Source organism: Nyctibius grandis, chromosome 4 (assembly GCF_013368605.1).
Source record: "Nyctibius grandis isolate bNycGra1 chromosome 4, bNycGra1.pri, whole genome shotgun sequence".
Classification (NCBI taxonomy): Eukaryota; Metazoa; Chordata; class Aves; order Nyctibiiformes; family Nyctibiidae; genus Nyctibius; species Nyctibius grandis.
Window position 1 is genome coordinate 18,209,960 of NC_090661.1, and position 19,559 is coordinate 18,229,518.

Sequence of the window (19,559 nt, forward strand, 5' to 3'; positions counted from 1 at the left end):
AATGGAGGTGTTAAAAGAAAAATATTCAGTCTGAACACAGACAACATACATTTTCAAGTTCTAGTCTTCCATTTCTTATATTACACTGCTGGATACTCAAATAATTCTCAGGGTGAAGTTTTGTTACAGGAGAATGGCAAAATAAAGCAGTTATGTGTCGTGCAAAAGGATCCCCAGCAGATTTCAGAGGGAATGTCAGTTCCAATAATGACGGCGCAATATGTTTTTTAATACAAAATAATTTTACCGCCTTTCCTCAAGACAGAAGGATGCAAAACAATGACAACCAAGACACGTTCTTATTAAATCACCACTGTGACACCCCCTTGCAATGTATTACTAGCCCCAAGATAACGCTGCTCTCTTTAAACTCTCGTCAGAGTTAGCGTGATGGCTGGAAACCGACTCATCCTCCCTGAACAAGTGGGGCAAGAGGTGGGTGCCTGTGGGATGAGGGGCCCTGGGGACCCACACACCCACAGTATCATAGGGCTGGGAGGGCCCTGCATAACCCTGGCACCGCAGGGTGGAGGAAGCAGGGCAGGGGAGGAGGATGATGGCAGCCTCTGAAAGACGGTCCTTCCCTCAGAAAGCTGGTGACCCGAGGAGTCCAATGAAGCAACCATCACTCTCCCATAACGCAAATAGTTTTTACTTAAGACATATGCCCAAAGCACACGATCATCCCCAGCAGATCTGCTTCTGTAGACATCTCCACCTAAGCAGGTGCTGCTGATCCAGGGGAAATCAGTCCACCCCATCTTGCACAGAATTGGAAATGCTGCGCCTCAATGATTTGCATGGAAAGGACTTCTCCTCTTTAAAACAGGATCGTTTACATCTCAAAGAGGTGTGGTGTCAGGCTGTCTGTGGGTTCCCGCAGGTATTGTCCTGTCCATTTTTTGTGGAGCTAGTAGTTGGTTGGTTATTTTGGCAATTAGAGGAACTGAGAAAGGAAAGATTTTGAGTAAAAGGAGATTCTGGAGCACAAGGTGCAACCAGTAGCAGAAAGGATGAGGCAGGTGAGGGAGGCAGCCAGCCCGTCTCCCATGTCCAAGGCTCCAGGACTCTCTCAGGGTGCTGGAAGGGGTGAGGGGAACAGCGGTCTCAATGCGGGGGCAGCTTGGGTCAACGCCTGGTGGCCCTGTGGGAGCTCCAGGCTTTCATCACCCTCGTGAATTAACGCATTTTGTGTTGCACGCAGGGCGGTGTAACCACCCCAGCGCTACCTCCGGGGCCCTGACACGGAGCTCCCCTCAGGGAGCCTGGGGCACAGCAAGAACTGAAGCGCTGAGGCCCAGCCCCTGGACAGTGAAACACCCGCAGAGGGGGATGAGGAACGCTGCAGGGCCACGGCCCGGGGACCATCAGCCCTCAGCCAGGAGGAAGCCCCTTGAGGCGCCCCGCTCCCTCAGCCCCTGCGGGACCCGCCGCCCGGTGCCCCTCAGGCCCTCACGGCCGCCACCGAACTACATTTCCCAGCGTGCCCCGGGCGGCGGCGGGAGGGCGGCGGGGGACCGGGAGGCCGCTTCCGGGTTGGCGGCGGCGGCCGCCAGCGCCGTGTGTTTACTTCCGGCCGCCCCAGTGCGCGAGTGTCAGGCTGAGGAGGAGACCCGGCGCAGCCTGGCGGCCGCCCCGCCCAGCCGGAGCCGGGCAGCGGGGGAGCGAGCGAGCGAGCGAGGAGCCCGGCCGCCGCGCCCGGAGCGGCGGCGGCCCCCATGAGCGGGCGGTGAGCGGGGAGTCGGCGGCCGCGGGAGCTTCCCGGCGCGGCGGGACCCAGCCATGGACTGGCTCATGGGGTGAGTGGGGCCCCCTCTTCCCCCCGCGGGCCGGCGCGGCTCCCGCCTCGGCAGCCTTCCCCGCTCCCGAGCGGCCCGGAGCCGCCGGGGGAGCCGCTGGGCGGGCGGGGAGGCGCCGGCCGTCGTGCCGGGAGCGGGGCGCCCCGCGGGCGGCGCAGAGGACCGGTGGGTGAGCGGCGGCGGAGGTGACAGGCGGTGCGTGCGCGTCCTGCGGTGACAGCGAGAGGAAGCGCCGGAGAAGGCGGCTGGACCGCACAGAGACGAGGTTCTCTGGGTGTAGCCGGCTGCGCTTGAGGGGAGGAAGAGGTGCAGGGGACCCCTTGCCTTGTCCGAAGCGGTCGCACGCTGAAAAAGTAACTTTTCGTTCCTTTTTTTGGGAGAGTACAGGAAGGCCAGGCGTTGCAGGTCTCCGCACTTCCCACCAGTACACTGTGGGGCCAATACCTCTGCAACGGAACATCGCTTTGAACGGAAAGGCTTGCCATTTAAATGGCTTTCTGTGGAGAGGAGGAAGAGACCTCGGCAGAGATTAAAGCCGAATCAGAGCCACACCAGGGGGCCTGGGTAGCCTGGGATTAATAGTGCTAATTACACAGAGACAGAAGGTAGAAAGCGCTTTGCTGCTGGTTTTAGATCTGAAAACCTCAGTGCAGGAGAGGGAGATGCAGCTGATGGGAGTGACCTGGTATGCTACCAGCATCCCAAGCAAGATAAGCTCGGTTACTTCTTGCATGAATTGTGCTGGCGACCTGCTCTCAGGTGAACTGTGAGTAATTATGCTTCAAAATCGCATGAGCAGTAGGTTTATGCTTCAGCAAAACCAGCATTGTAGTGATAACTTGCTGCCCTCAGTTCCTTCTTTACAGTAGTTTGGTCCGGTTCCTGAATGTGATCTTTACCATCTAGGTTGCGTCCTTTTCTAATGTGATGTGCCTAGAATACAAAATAAACTATTTTGTCGTAGTTGCTAGATGTGATCTTATTAGAAAGATTACATGTGTGTGTGTTGCCTTTTGTCTGCAGCTGAACTGTTTGCTGGTGAAAGTATGGCACTTGTTACTTATCTTCAAACTAGATGTGGCTGACTCTTGAGCCAGTTGTTGATACCAGTTACGTTTTGCTGTAAGTTTGACCCCTCAATCTGATGGAGTGAATGCTGAATATCTGTCGGGTAGATATTGATGGCTGGGTTTTCCTCCAGCAGGCTGAGCAGCAGAAATGCAGTATTTGTGGTAAGTGAAGGGATCTATATGCCATATACTGCAGCGCTTGCGTCCTCTAAGTCAGAGGACTGCAGCTATTATTACGTGGTCTTAATGAAAATATAAATGACAAGCTTGTTTTAATTTGTTTCATAACAACCACAAAGTGCGGGTGGTCTGTTACATTTACTTTGTAAAAGTAAAAGCTGAAGTGTCAAAAAGTGCCACTGTAATTACAAAAAAAGTCAAACCCAGGACTTACGCAAGACATTTGGATGACTCAAAATGCCTCATTTATGCTGTTGTACTGATTTTGTGTGAATTATGTTGTAAAGCAGAAAAGAATCAAGGTTTAGTTTAGCAAGATTCTCAGGATGTTAAAATGCTGGTTTTCTTAAGAAAAATATTTTGGGCTTTTTGAAGTTGCAGTGAAAAAGTTGGCATTTGTTCTGTACTTTTTCACGCGGGGTGGGTGGATCCATCCATGTGTGGAAAACGACTTGCCTGTTTCCCCCATTGTCAGGGAATGGATCCTGAGTCATTTGTGCCTCACTTGTTCTCAGCTATTTCCTGATACACTTCTCGCCTGACCAAACCCAGTATTGTCCCACTGATGTCCTTAATGTTTTCTCCTTTAAAACTTTGTTTTTCTATGGGTGTGAATTTGCGGCGGGGTGGGGGGTTATGGCAGGAAGGGAGAGCATTGATATTTTGAAGGGGGAAGGGGTAGAAGGCCTGAGGGACCCTTTCTTATTCTGTCCAAGTACGGCTGCTGTTAGGAACTATGTGTCTAAATGGAAACATCCTTCTTGCTGTTTGAAAAAGAAACTGAGGACGATCGTCTGCCAGGGCAGAAGTTTGGGTAATGTCACTCACTCAGCCTTTCTTGCAGTGAAAACTTCAGCTGTTTGGTCTCTTGTGTGAGAAAGGAAGGGCTGCAGAAAAACCTGCAGAAATAGTAGGAAAACAGGTCACTCCCAGTAACCCATCAGTTTGTGTCAATGTCTCTGGAGAGCAAATTGTATCGGTCTGCTTCTTGGGCTGTAACTCTTTCCCAAATAAGTGTCACCACTAATAAAAGTACTTCGAACTTTCTTATTCCTGACTGCTTTGGTAACATGCTGGTTTGCAGTTACAGCGCTCCATGTGCTTTCCATACCCTTCTTGTATGTCTCATGTTATTGGGTGTGTTTTCTTAACATTTTGGCATGAGAAACACCCTCTGTGTTTTAACTTTGTCTTACTGAGAAATTAACCTTCAAGTGCAAGTGTGTTAAATTAGGCAGCAGTAACAGTTACTTCTTCTGGATTTCTACCCTTCAAGCTCATGTCACATTTATCTGATAGATGATTTAGAGTGAGATCTGCTTTATTCCTTGCTGGTCCTCCCCTTCACTTGTGGTCTTCTGGAAAGTGGGGGAAGGGTAAGTTCGAATCATACCACAAAGGGCAGCAGCCCAAATGTCTCTGATCCGCTCAGAGTGCTTAATATACAAAAACCAGAAGCTGAAGCGTATAAACAATAGTGAATTTATTACGGATTAACAAACAGCTATAAACTTACGTGGTCATACAGCAAAACTTCTCTGGGTGCTGCTTTCTGTTCAGTCAAGTACTTCAAAATCCAGTCAAGGCGTAGGGAATAAAGCTGAAAAAAATGAGCTGCTGGCATGTTACAGTGCTCGGTTTAGCACCAAAATAAACCCCAACTCTTTTCTGTGGTTGGTTGGTTAGTATCTTTTACCCTTCTACTGAGCGTAGCCTTAATACTGATATTGGTGAAAGACTATGGTTTCTTCAATGCATTCTCTCCATTAAAAAAAAAGACCATTTTGAGCTTTTTTTGTTGTACACAGGATATATTTTCAGTGCAATTTTGACTAGAGATCAGTGTTGCTTAATTGCTTTGCTCACCAACATCTAACAGAGATCTAGATTACCCTCTTTGGAAGAGATTCCAAACTTTTGTGTTACAAATAGCATTGATCTGCTCTCCAAGTTCAAAGAAGCAACAAAGACAGGCATTGTTCCTTCAGTTATGAAACTTGTTTTTTAATTTGTTTTAAAATTCATAATTGAAAAGGAGTAAAACATATTAATGGTACTAGTAAACCTGACATGGTGTCAGTTATTTTTAATCTTCAGCTCTGATGTCTGATGCTGTAACATTTTTTCCTAATAGAGGAGGATTGTGTACTGTGGGCTTTTTTTGTGAACTCTTATGTAGAAAGGAGAAAGAAACAAGCTGTTTCAGCAACAATTAATTACCTGTTAAATACAAAACATATTTTGGGGCTACATCTGTACTGTAAACTTTGCAGTTTAGCAGGTTAATAGTCTGTGATCATTGAAACCAAGAAAACTGCAACAGTTTAACATGGTTGTGATGGCAAAACATCTCTGTAGATGCATCTTAAACTGGGACAAAAACTACCTCAGCAGAAATGAGCTGGAGAGCTTTGTGTAGGCTAATTGAAAAGCCTTCTGCATATAGACCAGCCCTATAAAAAGGGACTCTTAGTGAAGGAAATGGACAGGGGGGAGATCTTTTGTTTTTTCCTTTTTTCCCTTGCAATTCCATAATCTAGTGGCATTCCCTCTTGACTCTTATTTGAATGCCTCGTGAGCACAAGAAAAACTCTGCATCCTCAATAAGTGAAATGCTACCTCTAAAGTCTTCAATGAAGATCATTTTCTGTTAAATTTATACCAATAGTTTTTCTGCGTCAGAGGACTCTGTTATTCCAGGATCAGTGTAAGCACCTCTCGTACTTTTGAGCTGCAGTGTCCACTCCTTTCACAGGCACTTCTGGTACCAGTAAAATGTCAGTGCCCTCATCCAGGTGGCTTGGTTTCACTGTGGTACTGAGGACTCATTTTCTGAGGGAAGACTGCAGCACCTAGTGGCTTCTTAAAAAATAAAACTTTAGACGCAAAACTTCTGTTGTGTAATAAAACTTTTTTCTTCTGGACAGCAGGTGTCTAGCTGTTGCAGGGGGGATTTATGACAGTAAGAAGTTGTGGGAGCATGCTAACTTTACGCAAGTGTATTGCCTCTCTGCCTTTCTGTGCCTTACGGTGACTTGACAAAGATTCAAAGCTCCTTCTCCCAGACTTAGAGTGTAAGCGGAGTAAAAGAGAAGGGACTGTGTGCAATAGGGATTCCTCCTGTCTTTAGTTTTTAAGTTGTAGGTCTTGCTATCCATACTGTCATACCATCCACTGCTCAATTATCTGTTCTTTCATATGTTGCCCTGGTGACTTGGAAAGGAGGGCCTAAAAATGATTGAAGGCTGTCCTTTTCTCATATTCCACATCTTCAGCTTTGAGGATAGTTAGAAAAGCAATAGCCTAGAAAGATCAGGAAAATACAGATGGCAGAAGAAAGAAGCAAACTCCTGATGAGAATATCTATGCCTAAAGACAGCACAGACAGATTTGGTCTACTCAGGTGCTCTGTGATCTGCAAGATAGAGCAAGTAGCTACAGCTGTAAACTGAAGAATGTGTAATCTAATGTAATAGCCTTCACACTTGAAAATTTTATTTTGTAATGTCAATGAATCCATTATAAACACCATATATATATATATGCTGCCTTGTATAGTCTTCATCTGACCAGGGTAGATAGTTGGAAGTATGTTGTATTAAGAGAGCACAGTAACTATGCAAATTCAATCTTTTCAAGTATATGCTGTCCTGATGATTTTTAACAAACAGTGCAAGAGAACTTCTCAAGGTCTGCATGCCACTAGCTTGTCTAGTACAGAAGGCCTGTGTGTCATGCATTTATTTTATTTAGCTATAACTGTCAGGGGCTTAAAATAAAGCTAGCAGTTTTTCCACTTGTTTTGGATATAGGATTTTGCCACATTATGCCAGCAGTGATTTTGAAGGCTAGGAGAAGAGTAACATACTACTGTTTTGTTGTCTTTCATTCTGCGTTTATGGAAGTGTCTTTAAGACATTTCCTCATAAGGCCTTAAGGCATTGTCCAGTTCAAGATACACTATGGTGAAATATGAGTAATATTGTTATGCAGAGAAGTCCTAGCCTTGAGCTAGAACAGCTAAGGACTAGATGTAAAAAAAGCGTACTAGCGTTCTAGTTCTGAGTCAGTAAAAATCCAATATGCTAATGGATTATTCAGCTGTTAGACTGAATCTTTGTTGCTTTTGAACGGGATGCATTATCATAGAATATCTCAAGTTGGAAGGGACCCATAAGGATCATCAAGTCCATTAATTGTAAGCAGTGCATCTTGTAGTGGGAACAGTGAGAAATCATGCAGCATACTTAGCTGTCAGCTTGGCTGGTACATAGTACAATTGAATCGAGAAGAGTACTGCTGTCTTTGCCTAGCAGACCTTTATATAAAAAAGGTAGCTAATGATTTTTATTCTAGGTAGTGTTTGAAACTTCCTAATTATAGTGAATATTTCTATAAAAAGGAAGAAAGGAAGAACACTTCAGCTGGTGTAACCATAAGGAATGCTTTCCTCTTCCTTCCCTTTAGTCATCTTCAGTGAAGAAAGTCTCCTGCCTTTATAAGGCAGTCTTCTCCCTAGAAACTCTGCTGGAACCTCTCGCCTTTCACAGCTTGCACGGTGTGTATATTTGTTCTGGTTTTTAACTGACCTCACAACAGGTGTTTCCCTTGCATTACATTCCCTGCAAATTCTTGGCCTCAGAGGCCATTTTCCCTACTTTGAGGGAGCTGAAAATAACTCCGAACCGGTAAACCTGACGTGTCCAGTCACATTGGGCAGGAAATATTCACGTGTTCCTTAATTACTTCTATATATAGGTGTAACATTACCTGTGGGGTCCCAGGTTGTTCTCCCCAGATAAATCTAGGTAGGTCTGTCTGTCAGCCAGTTGCATTCAGTTCATGGCTTACTTCTGAGACTTCAATATTATTTCATACACTTATCAGGCATGAGCAGTACCTCTGCTAAACCAGAAGTTAGCTGTGAAAACGACGAGTATAACATAGTCTGCAGGTAAAAGAATATCTCCATTAAATATTAACTTGTAATATTCATTAGTATAGTAGAGGAAAGGTGCTGTTAGTTTGAAGTGTGAGTTTCCAGGGCCATCATAGTTGTAAAAAAAGGAGTCAGGACTGGATGAGAGCAATTTAAACTTTTCAGGCATGTTGTTCCCTTATGTGTCTCCAGTTCTGAAAGTGCTTGGTTATATTACTGAGATTGTCACTGTTAAGGCTTTTCTGCTGTAATGCAAAACAAATAAATAATAACTGCAGAGCCCTTCTTCCTGAAGTGTCCTGGTGTAGTTAATTATTGATTTCTTGGAGAAAATACCAAATAAATCCTGCATTTTGAAGCCTGTTACTTTAACAAGCCACAGAATTTGTATCAGTTAGGCGGTTACTTTCCTTTGGTCAGTACAATGCGTGTGAATACTGGTTTGTTCTTGTGAGTGCATTCTTTTTCCAACAAGGATTTTATTGAGAGACAAGAAGAGTAGTTCAATCTCAAGGTCCCTAAAGTAAAATGAACTATTACTTTCCTTAGAAAGAGAGTTGAGCGTTTTGAAAGAGTAGCAATACTCCTTCCTGGTGTCTCTCTGCATGTTACCCTCCTCTCCATTGTGCTACCAGGAAGGGTGACAGGTTAAGATGCTCATCTAGCTGAAAACTAATCTTTTTTTTTTTTTTAACCTTTTTTCCTCTCCTAGGGTTAGTTTTCAGCTAAATGAGTTCCTGCAGTCTGTGTAGCTACATGAATAATGTTAGTAGCACTATGGAGCTGGTAAGAACATAAAGCTTAGGCGACACTCTTTTTGGTGGCAGCAAGGACTTAAATCAATTGAATGCAATCATACAGTAATGTGATTATTAGTGGTAATTACTCTGTAAATAATTAGCGGTTTTCTGATGATGTATCCTTCTGCCTGAACTGTTTGGAAGAACTGCGGAATGTCTGAAAATAGGAGATGCTGTGATTAGGCTGGTATCTTGGAGCAGGTAATGGCCTCGGAGCACTGTCGCAGTTGCTGCCCTACTGTGTTACATTCAGTTTGTGGTTAAACTATAAATATACTTGTGGTGCACTGGATATTTATGAATAACTCAGAATTTATAATTTGCTCTGAATCATGTTTCATCTACCTGAGAAAAGTGCTGGCTCTGTTGTGGTGTGAACGTGAAGGTAGGTGGTATTTTGGGTGCCTGGCTGAATCCAGCAGTCTGATTCGAGAGAGCTCTCGGGAAGCTTGGTTCACGCGTGGTGGCCTGCATAGCTTTGCCATATTTCACTGGCAGTTTCCATCTGTTACATCTACTGGATGTGGGCCCAGAGCAAACATACTTGAAAAAGTAAAATTAATAAGAGACTGCAGTTTTTTAGATAGCTGTGTATACAAGTTTGAACTCGGTGTTGTCAGATCTGCATATTCTGTAATCATTGCTGACCTATTAAACAACTTTGATGTGGGTTTCTGCTAGTGGAATACTACTGAAGTAATCTTGTGCATCATTTTTAACCCATGTTTAGCCTTCTACAGTCAGTGATAAGGTTGTGAAACTTACTTGCTGGGTTCAGTTTTTTTAATGCCCTCTGTAGCAATTTTTCCACTCGTCTTATTCTGCAATTAAAAAAAAATACTGTATTCTTCACTGTACTAAGCTTTATAATGAATAAATGTGATTTTTTAAAATTTATTTTTGCAATCACGTTGTTTATAATGTTGTTGGAGACTGTTATATCAGTGAGACTACTTAAGGAAGAACTGTTGCTTCATGACTTTGTTCCAGCACTTCAAGCAGTTGCACTCTAGGAGCTTCCCTGCTCCTGAGACAGTGTGCAATAATTTTAAATAACTTAATTTTGGAGTTAGAATGACGAGTATAACTGTAAATGGCTGAACAGGAGTACTATAATTTTAGCATTTGGATGGGAAAAAATGGCAGTTTTGTCTGAAGTTTGTTTCCTTTTATTCTGCCAGCCAAGAGAAACTGTTCAGGGTGCAAATTCTTCACAGAATCCACAAAGCTCTGTTTCTGGCTGTGGAAAAAGAGCATTGAACACACAGGTTAAAAAAAAAACCAACCCAAACCAGTATTTAGATACGATTTTCAAGGCCCTAAAGAATGTCAGAAATTAAGCTGGAATCAAGATAAGAATGACTGTCATAGATCAAATTCCTTTTTACTCTGAACATTCAAAGAGTAAGTCCCTTAAGCTAGAATGTAAACTGCAGAAAACTGTACTTCTAAATGATCCAGGTCTGCTAACTCGAGCTCTATACAGAATATCTCTGTATGCTTTTTTCTTTTTTTTTTCTTTTATTTTCTTCACTGTTCAGGTTAGAAAGGTGTTCACTGAATATTTTTATCGTCAGAGTTCAGTGACTGAATCACTGCTGCCCCTTCTCTGCACTGAGATGTGTAAATATTTGGGACTTTTACCTGGGAAGTCCCCTAGTATTTATACGTAAAGCACAGAATTTGTGTGAAACAGATTGCATAGAGGTAACCTTGAGACTGGTTTGGTTTTGGTTTTTTTTTTTAACAGCTTCATTTTACAACCTTAATGTTCCTCAGTCTAGAATTTCCTAATTTAGGGAACTTTTTTCTTTTGTATGGTTCTTCATAAAACAGCAGGGAGTTGTTCAGGAAAGGCTTTGTTCCATACAGTGTATTCTTAACAGGTTACACAGAACTGGATAGAGATGTTTTTTACAAGGAGGTGTTTTGTGTCTACTTTGCGGATGGGCTCAGGTTACAGAGTTAACTCTGTGGTTTCAAGTTCGTGTCAGGTGTGATAAATGATAAATAGCTTTCTTTTCAGTCTTCTCTCTGATGACATCCAGGTGTTGCTGGTACTCCAGTCTGTAATGTTCATGAGTGTCATGTCTCATAATTAAAGTGTTTAGTGTGTGACTGCTTTCCATCAGATATAAAAGGGACCATGTTTGTAGAGAGGGCTAATAACTTTTATTAGACCAACAGATGTACTTGGGGAAGAAAGAAGCAGCTTCTGGGCATACTTGTATCTCCTGTTTCTGTTAATAGGCTGTCTTGAACAAGAGACCATGTTAGTACTACAGCTCCATGTCAGCTGGATAAATCTCACCTGCTGATGTAGCAGGGGGCTGGTGCCTTTCTAAGGAGCTGACCAGCCTACATTCAAAAAGCCACAGGTGGGCACTGATCTTGCTATTTAAGGTTATCTGAATTTCTTCTAGAAGGGAAAGAGATTAGAAATGGGATATTTGCTGGTTCTGGTCTAGGGTATGCAGATCCTCAGATATACCTAATCCCCTCCAGTGCTGTCTATTCTTTTATTCAGTGAGCCAGCCTTTCTTGGTTCATTTGTGATTTCTGGTTGGGGTGCATGTGCTAACCTGCAGTTCTGACATATTTACGGGTCTTGTCTGTGTCTCCTTTTTGTTGTAGCCAGATAGTGCCATTTTTTGAATTAGCTGATTTTTGAGGTTTGGAAGAAGTCTGACTGGTAAGAGATGAACAGAAGAAATAGCGAAGGGGATACTTTAGCCTAATGACGATAGCTGTGTTTTTGTTCAGTTCTAGTCTTAATCTCGTTAAGGTAGAGGGTCTGTTGCATGTCCCTCTGCTGCTTGATTTTTCGGGCATTAAGCAGTAATGTTTCTTCTGCACAGTATTCCTGGATGGGCATCTAACAGTAGTTGGTCTTATTGTGTCCCTTCCTCACTTGATTGTTGTGGTGCTGTTGGCTGTGAGCAATTTTTGAAGACTAACCTGAAATTTCAGTTTTTTTCAGATGTATTTATTAATGTTTCTTATTAGGCATATGATAGGCTTTTACCATGTGGTCTGGCGTAGCACAGATTTTAGCTTTGAGTTATGGGTGCTATTCAAAAGGCTGAATTTGGTGATTTGCATTCTTATAACCCCAGAGTGTCTGTAATGAGGTTGGCTTCTCTTGCCCCACCCTGCTGAACATGAAGCTACTGGCCTGTGTCAGTTGAGCTTGTTAAGGCTTGAGCTGGTGGAGTAAAGTGCTATGAAAACTCATCTGTGAGAGGAGAGATTCTGTGTTAGTGGTTGTAATGCATAGCTAGGTATTTAGCTTCAAGTTTATAGGCGACGTGGTTGGTTTACTTTTTAAAGGGTGGCCTTCCTGTTTTCACACAGTACTATAAGGTGGTGAGTTTTGGTTTTTTTAAGTGTTTATAAGTGTTTTCCAGGCTTGTTTCAGGCAGGATGTGCCCAGTCATCCGCTGAGATGTAGGCAGCTGTGGCTACATGTGGTATACCTTTCCAGGTGGGCAAAATATTATTTACATGTTCACAGACTTCGTTTTCTCATTATTGTTAATAGTATCAATGCTTTTGTTTAAATCAAGTTCATCTTGGTTTTAGGTAGAGTGAAAACTTACTAGATTGACTGGTTAGGAATACTTGAAACTAGTCATCTTGTTAATGGAGAAATATTTTCTCCATGTTCATGAAACACATGCAGTATAATTATCCACTACCTTGCAGGACAAAATAACTTGCTGGTTGTTTTTTTCAGTAGAAAATTGCGTAGTGCTTTTTCTAAGTAAATAAAATAAGAAATTTTCTTGCTCAGTAGATCTTTTAAATTCCCATGTTTAAACATTTTATTCTGAAACATGGGCTCTTTTTTATTTTCTAGTTGGCAAAGATTTCTTGAGAAGGAAGTAACTTTATAATAAAGACAGACACATTTCAACACATTGGTTCTGCTTGTTTAGGGTGTGCCGGCTATCCGCAATATTTCCGAGCCAAGCCGAAAATGTAAAATAAAAAGGTGTTAAATATTTCTGTGGGGATCATGAATTAAGCTAACATGAAGGTTGCTTATGTTCTGAATGACAACTTCCATGAAGGTTTTAATATGTTTTAACATATACAATTCAATTCACTCTTTTAACTTGATTTGACTTCCTCTTCAGGAAAGCATTCTAGCAATGACAAGCAGTAAAAAAAAATAACATTTTTTTTTTGAAACAAACCTGAGAGTGCATGAGAGAGATCACCAGGGTGATGGTCCCCAGCATTAAGAACAGCCGTTGCTGTTGGAGTAAGCAGATAGAATTTGAGCAAAGAGGAAGCAAATACAGGAATAAGGATGGTGCTTATACATGTAATAAAACTTTGCTAGCACATGCATCATCATTTCCTGTCTGGGTATAATAAAAGCGTAATAATTATTTTCCATTACTACCAAGACCTTAATATTTTTGTCAAATACTGCACACAATAGTATCTTATGTAGAATCACTGTTTGTAATTGAACTGTAGCTGTCAAAACAAATGCATGAAGAACTTGGATCCAGGGAATTCCAGTGCATGCCTGACCTAAAGAAGTAATCTGTCGTTCATCCAGATAAAGTCTGTGGCCTGATTAATCACACGTGCACATTTTGCAAATAGATGCCTGCAATGTCTATTACCCATGTATCACAGTACGCTGTCTGTGTTGCTGTCTGGTGTGACTTTTCAGTTGCCTGTGGCTGCGAACATTACCTGCCCTTTAATCCCTAGGTCAATAGCTCTTGTCCCATGGTTTGTATATAATATTTTCTTCTATTTGTGGACCTAGCACACTTTTATTATAGGGTGTGGATGTGGTTTGTTTGGGTCTGTGACTTTACAGACAAAGGTTCTAGTCCTAGTTACGCCAAAAATCATATGCAATTTGATGGTATCACAAGTCAGGCCAAAAGATACTACTGATCAGTCTCAAGAGCTAAGTCAGAGCAACACTGATGTCTTTTGAACTATAAGAGGTTTGAACTTGAGGGCACCTAACTACCAGATCAGTGTGCCCTTTGTGGACCACACAGTACCCGAGTGGGAAAAGAACCTTTGCTTTCTGGAGGGCTTGATTTGATAGTGCCATGGAAAAGGAAATGTTACTGGGCTGAAACGTGCAACTTTGTGCAAAATTGTGTCCTCTGCCATTTCCTTTGAATAGAGTTTAGTAATGCTCCATGTTTGCTGCTCTTATGATGTTGATCAAGTATTCTAGAAGTCAAATTAGACATCTGTTAAATGAGCTATGAGAAAGTACACGAGGCTTGGAGGAGGTCAAAGGCTGTTGTAATGGGGGAGCCAGACTGCGCATGCGAACCAAATCCACCCAGAGCTTTTTGTTCCTAGCAAAGTGAAATGTGAAGATATGCTTCTTTTTCCCTATTCCTCTTAATTCTGCTATCCACTATCCTAAATCTTAGTTTTTAAAAATGGCATACAAAGTTTTACTAGCTAGATGAAGGGAGAGTTAATTTCACCTGTTTGGTATTGCTGACCAAACAATGAAGTTGATCTGGTCTGTATGAGCTAAAATAAGAGGGATAATGCATCCTAGCTTTGGTATGTTTTGGATGAAAAATAGCATGTCGTTACAAAAGGATGTTGCCAAGATGAAGTTTCTCAAAGAATCTAACTGAAATTAACTGTCCCCTTATCCTTTTGCTAGTATATGACCAAGTATATGGACTTTTTAAATGCAAAAAAAAAAATGAGGCAGGACCAAACAGCTGTGGGAACAACTAATCCAAATTGGATCCATGTTCCCACTGAAAGTAATAATGCGGCTGCTTACAGGAACTGTCCCCATGGCTTGTTTCCCTAAGATCCCTGGAGACTAGCGATGTGGGTGGAGTGCGCAGGACATGAAGTAAAAATATCGTGAGATAAACCTGTCCAAAAGGGAGTCTAATCTCCAAGCAAGACAATGGTTATCATATAGCCATGCTCTACTCATTAACTTGGGGTTCCTGAAACAAATGTTATTCTAGAGTGACAGCCAGCTACTAACATGAAACTGTTACTTCCTTTTTAATCTCATTTTAGGTTTGTGCCAGTTTTTTTGAGTTTACTAGTAAAATGACTATGTGAGTATCACAGCAGGCACTGTCTCAAACCTCCAAAGAAAGAATGAATTCTCCAATATGATGTTCTTACAAAATCAAATCCAGAAGAACTTCAGATTAACTAGGCTTCAATAAATACTTGTTCTGCTTCATCATGTGGAAAAGCAACAGCAAGTTCAAAAATGGGGAAAGAATAAGGCAAAAGTGGGTTTAAAGACAATTGACTTGCTAGCATACTTTTACAATAAAGAACAATTTTGGTGTCTTTCATAACAATGGAAGGTTGGAATACTAATAAATAGGAAGAATTTTTGTATACAGCCTATAGTTGAACTATGGGGTTTAAGTTGTGTGAGTCACTAAGGTAAATAATACAGTTCTGTAAAGATTAACCACATTAGCAAGAGTCCTAGCTAGGATAATATTGGTTTTCAGTTGCATAAAAGCTGAGCAGTCACAGCCAGGAAGAGATTTCTCTTGGAATATGGTGTTGAGCAATTAGCTGCATTTCCAGAGATTTATGGGGTCGTCTGAATCGCTTCAGTGTTGGCCATTGTCAGAAATGGAATATTGGGCTTGGTAGGCTGGGGTTTTTTTGCGTTATGCATGGTCCTGTGATGCGGAGGTAGATATCCAGAACATATTTACATAGCAGCATGGTAAAGCTTGATCTTTTCTTCTGTTTGCCAAGACCTCCCCTTTCAATGTACAGGAAGCTGAAATGCTTCATAAAAGTCTGATTGTTATAGAGGGACAAAAATATAACTCCCTTCTAAAATAACTTCTGTGACACTTATTTCCAATATCTGTTTCCTCTTACAGAAGTACTAAATGTATTAGTTAGTGATTCGATTTTAAGTTTGCAAAGCTTTAGGAAGTACTAATGGCATGCTTTTCCTCCTGATTTTTAAGTCAGGTCTATTTGTGCATTTGCATATGCATGATGTTCTTACAGAAAGATTAAGAAATTGATAGCTCTTCTTTCTTGTTTTAAATTAATACTTTTTGGACTAAGGTCAGCTTTTTCAGATTTATTATTCATGAAGTCTGCTGTCTTGTTAGCACATTTCATTTTTGCATTTCTTTAGAGGCCCTGAATTACAGCATCTGGTTCCTAAGGATGATGAAGTCCCTCTTTTTCTGGTATTTACTGTTCCCTATTGTTGAAATGTCACCTTTGGGACTGTGACTGTCATTAGACGTATGTTAATACTTATAGTAACTTTTAATGATATTGATAATGCAATGATAATGAGGGAAAAGGACAAAATTGGTTCTTAAGGGAGAAGATTTGAAATTCCATGGAATTAAAAGTATCCCAGGATGTTAATATTGAATCTGACAGTGGTGCTCTTCTTTATTACTAGTTTTCTAGAGGTAAAAATACACCAGCTTATTTATTCCTTCCTCAGAACAAAGTAAGAATTAAGATGGAGTCTATTTTAACATCAGCAGGACTAGAATGTAAATTTGGAAACACTTGGTTATATATATGATTTGTATTATTGATCTACTGTTGTTTTTCTAATCTGTACTTGCTTGTTTTTTTGTTATAGCTTGGATCAGGGACGTGTTTTCAGAGATGCCAGATGGTACACGGCCTTGGTCTTCCTGAATCTGCAGTGCTTCCTGCACAATTTAAATACTTAAAACTTGCATGCTCCTCTTGACTATTCTGAGCTGAAGCTTCTGAATTTTTAATAAACTTTTGTTACAATCTGAAGAGTTGGTTTCAGTCTATGGTAATTTTTTGTGATTTAAAAAAAAAACCCCACACAATTCCAATATAATGTTTAAGCACAGTTTGGTAATTATAATCCTTTGGTAGGAATTACTCTAGCATCTGGAAATATGAAACAAAAAGATCATGGACTGAAGGTGCTTTCCCTAAATATAATTGCTGCTTGAAATTATGTAAATGCTAAAGTGAATTTTCTCTCTCCCAAAATGCTAATAGTGAAGATCCTTGATAGAAAAGAATAATGATTACTTTTTTTGTCTTATTAGATGAGTGCTTTACTTGTTGTTGTTTTTTTGTGTTGTGTTTTTTTTTACATAGGCATAAGAGAGATCTCAGCATGTGATCTAAATACACTTTGTATTTTTGAAGTTTTATGGTTAGTAACACACTAGCTTAATAATTCTAGCTTTATTTTATTGATGTAGTGTAAATACAGGAGAAAAGTCTTGATCAGGAGACATATAAATAGTATCTAAGTATGCAGATGAAGAAAATATGATTCTGTTGGGTACTGCAAGGAGTAATATGTAACCAAGCCAGTTCAAACAGCTGATCTGTTGAATGCTACCTCTGATTCGTTGGTATCATGCTGAGAATAAATCAGGTTTGTGTAGTGACTGGAAATGACCTTTTTATATTCCTTGGAACTGTTTTTACTTTAGGCTTTTGAAAACCCACTGCTTTTCCCTGGCTTCATTCTTTAATAGGTTTTAAATCAAAGTGTTACAGAGACATTGTGTACACATTATTGTCCACATAGATTTTAGGAAAATTTACATTGGTTTAGCTAACTCAGTTCAAAAGATAACTGAAGTATGACAGCGTACAATGTTTGAGTCTTGTACCTCAGCTCTTCCTGGTGAGATTCCCTTTCCTTAAAAATACAGTAGATCTTGACTCATTCAGGTATTACATTCTCCAGAATCTCTTGGAGAAGATTAAGTGCTTTATCATCTAAAGGATGGCTCATCATATGCCAAGGGAGCAAATGAGGCTGTAGCAGCTCTTAGGGGCCTTTATTATGAAAAGTTGTGGTGCAGATTTTATAAGTGCTATGTCTCCTTGTCCTTTTTCCTCTAGAAGGTATACCTTTTACTGAAACAAGTCAATGAAGAAGCTGCTGATACATTCTTTGGATAATTTTGAAAATAGTTCACATATGGGAGTGGAAGGGAAACAGAGGAAGAAATACAGAGCCTGCTTCCTCAGAGGCACTGTGGCAGCAACATGTTTGTAACCTCCATGATAGACTTCAGTGTGATACATCTTGTTGAAAGAAAAGCTCTCTGGATTTTTAGCACAGCTGTGTCAAAGCAGGAGATTCCCTTTTTACAGGGGAGAACTATTGCTTTCTGTTGCTCCCATTTCCCCCTCCAGTAAGTTTATTGAGGACAGCATTTTTCTTGCTACACCTTGCAATATTGAAAAACAGAACTGATGTATGCTTGAACTCTGAATGTTTCTGAAGACTGATTATCTTAAAAAAACAAGTAATGATGTTGGTATTTTATGTTGATCAGTGTTAGACTACAGCTGTGAGCGTTCTCAGTGTTTTGGGTGCTGCAGTAAATAAATTTGTGTTCAAAAATTGGAATGATTATCCGTATGCCACAGTAACCTCTGCTTGCTTTAATTCTCATTACTGTACATATGAGGGAGATATTTTTACCCAGTATCTGACAAGTGAATACAGATTTCTGTGGTGTGTGTCATTGTCATAGCTTCTTTGTCATAGCTTGATATTATGAGAACAAAAGAAAGCGAGGGACCCTAGTGAGAATGTTAGAGAGGGATTAACAGAGCCTTGTAGCTATGGAGTTAAGCTGGGCTTCTGTTTTCACTGCCAATGACATCTTGATTTATGCATACTGGGGATGTTTTTAAACACAGAAGCAATAAGAAATAAGACAGTTTGCTTCTAGCCTGTGTTTCCTGCAAATATTCTTGGCTTTGCCTTCTGGTTAGACAACAGCATTCAGAGCATAATATTGTTGTTCCGTCCTCTTACTGCCGTTTATTTGTTTTGCCAGTTATGTAAAGCTCCGGGCTTGAATCTGTTCTCCCCTTGCCCAAATCTTCCTTGAAGATGTAAGTTGGGAATGTGCATGCAAAAAAAATCTCTTGTGCATATCCTGTTTTCAAATTGTGTTATTTCCTTCAGTCTTGCGCTCCTACTGAGAATGTGGCTTGAACGATGTCTTGTGCTTGCCTCTGACAGAGTTGGTGAACGCTATGGATAGAAGTGTGTATGTTCATAAATGGTGTAAGAGTTGAACAAGTAGCAAGGTTGTTTTAACTAATGGATGGATTTGTAGCTTTTTTAGAATTATTTTGTGATGATACAGATATCTAAGCCTAAATTGTCGTTCAGGCTTTTTTTCTTCACAGGGTGCGTATTAAGAAAAAAGTAGTCTGGTAGCAGTTTGAATATTCACGCTGTCATTGCAGAGCAGTGTAACCACAGATGAACTTGAACAAATACTGAAAGCAGCAGCCTGGAACAGAAATATAAACTTCTCCCTTCCTACTGCTTTATTTATTTCAAGTGTGCAGATTGCTGAGGTAAGCAAGCCTGCAGAGCTGAGATGGGTTAGCCATAACATAAGCATTAACTACTGTGAAAACAAGACTTCCCTTACCAAGCACTTTGGAGCAGCCTGTAGCTGGTCACTTGCTAGAAGGTGACATAATTTGCAATTCTGACAGTGTAACAGCCTATTCCTGCCATGCTGAAATACTTTTGAGGATTTCAACATATGCTCACTGGAAATATATTTGTATGTTTTTGCTTATGGGTTTAATACAAAAGAAGAATGGTTGATGAAAATTAAGTATTACAAAAGGAGGAGCTTTTAGAATGTATCAAAGGAGTTTTACTAGGAAGATGACTGGTATTAATCTCTAGCCATGTCTCAGTGGTCTTTGGTAATAAATTGCTAATACAAGGTACTGATTAGGATCTTTC

General features: G+C 40.9%; 1 protein-coding gene across 1 annotated transcript in view; it reads left to right on the forward strand.

The window, feature by feature from the left end:
• Window positions 1-1,593: 1,593 nt before the first annotated feature.
• MOB2 (MOB kinase activator 2) overlaps window positions 1,594-19,559 on the forward strand; it is a 120,819-nt gene continuing 102,853 nt past the window's right edge. Inside the window, exon 1 of the mRNA XM_068397671.1 lies at window positions 1,594-1,799. Within this exon, the coding sequence (XP_068253772.1) occupies window positions 1,783-1,799 (17 nt within the window). The 5' untranslated portion in view covers window positions 1,594-1,782. The remainder of the gene's footprint in view (window positions 1,800-19,559) is intronic.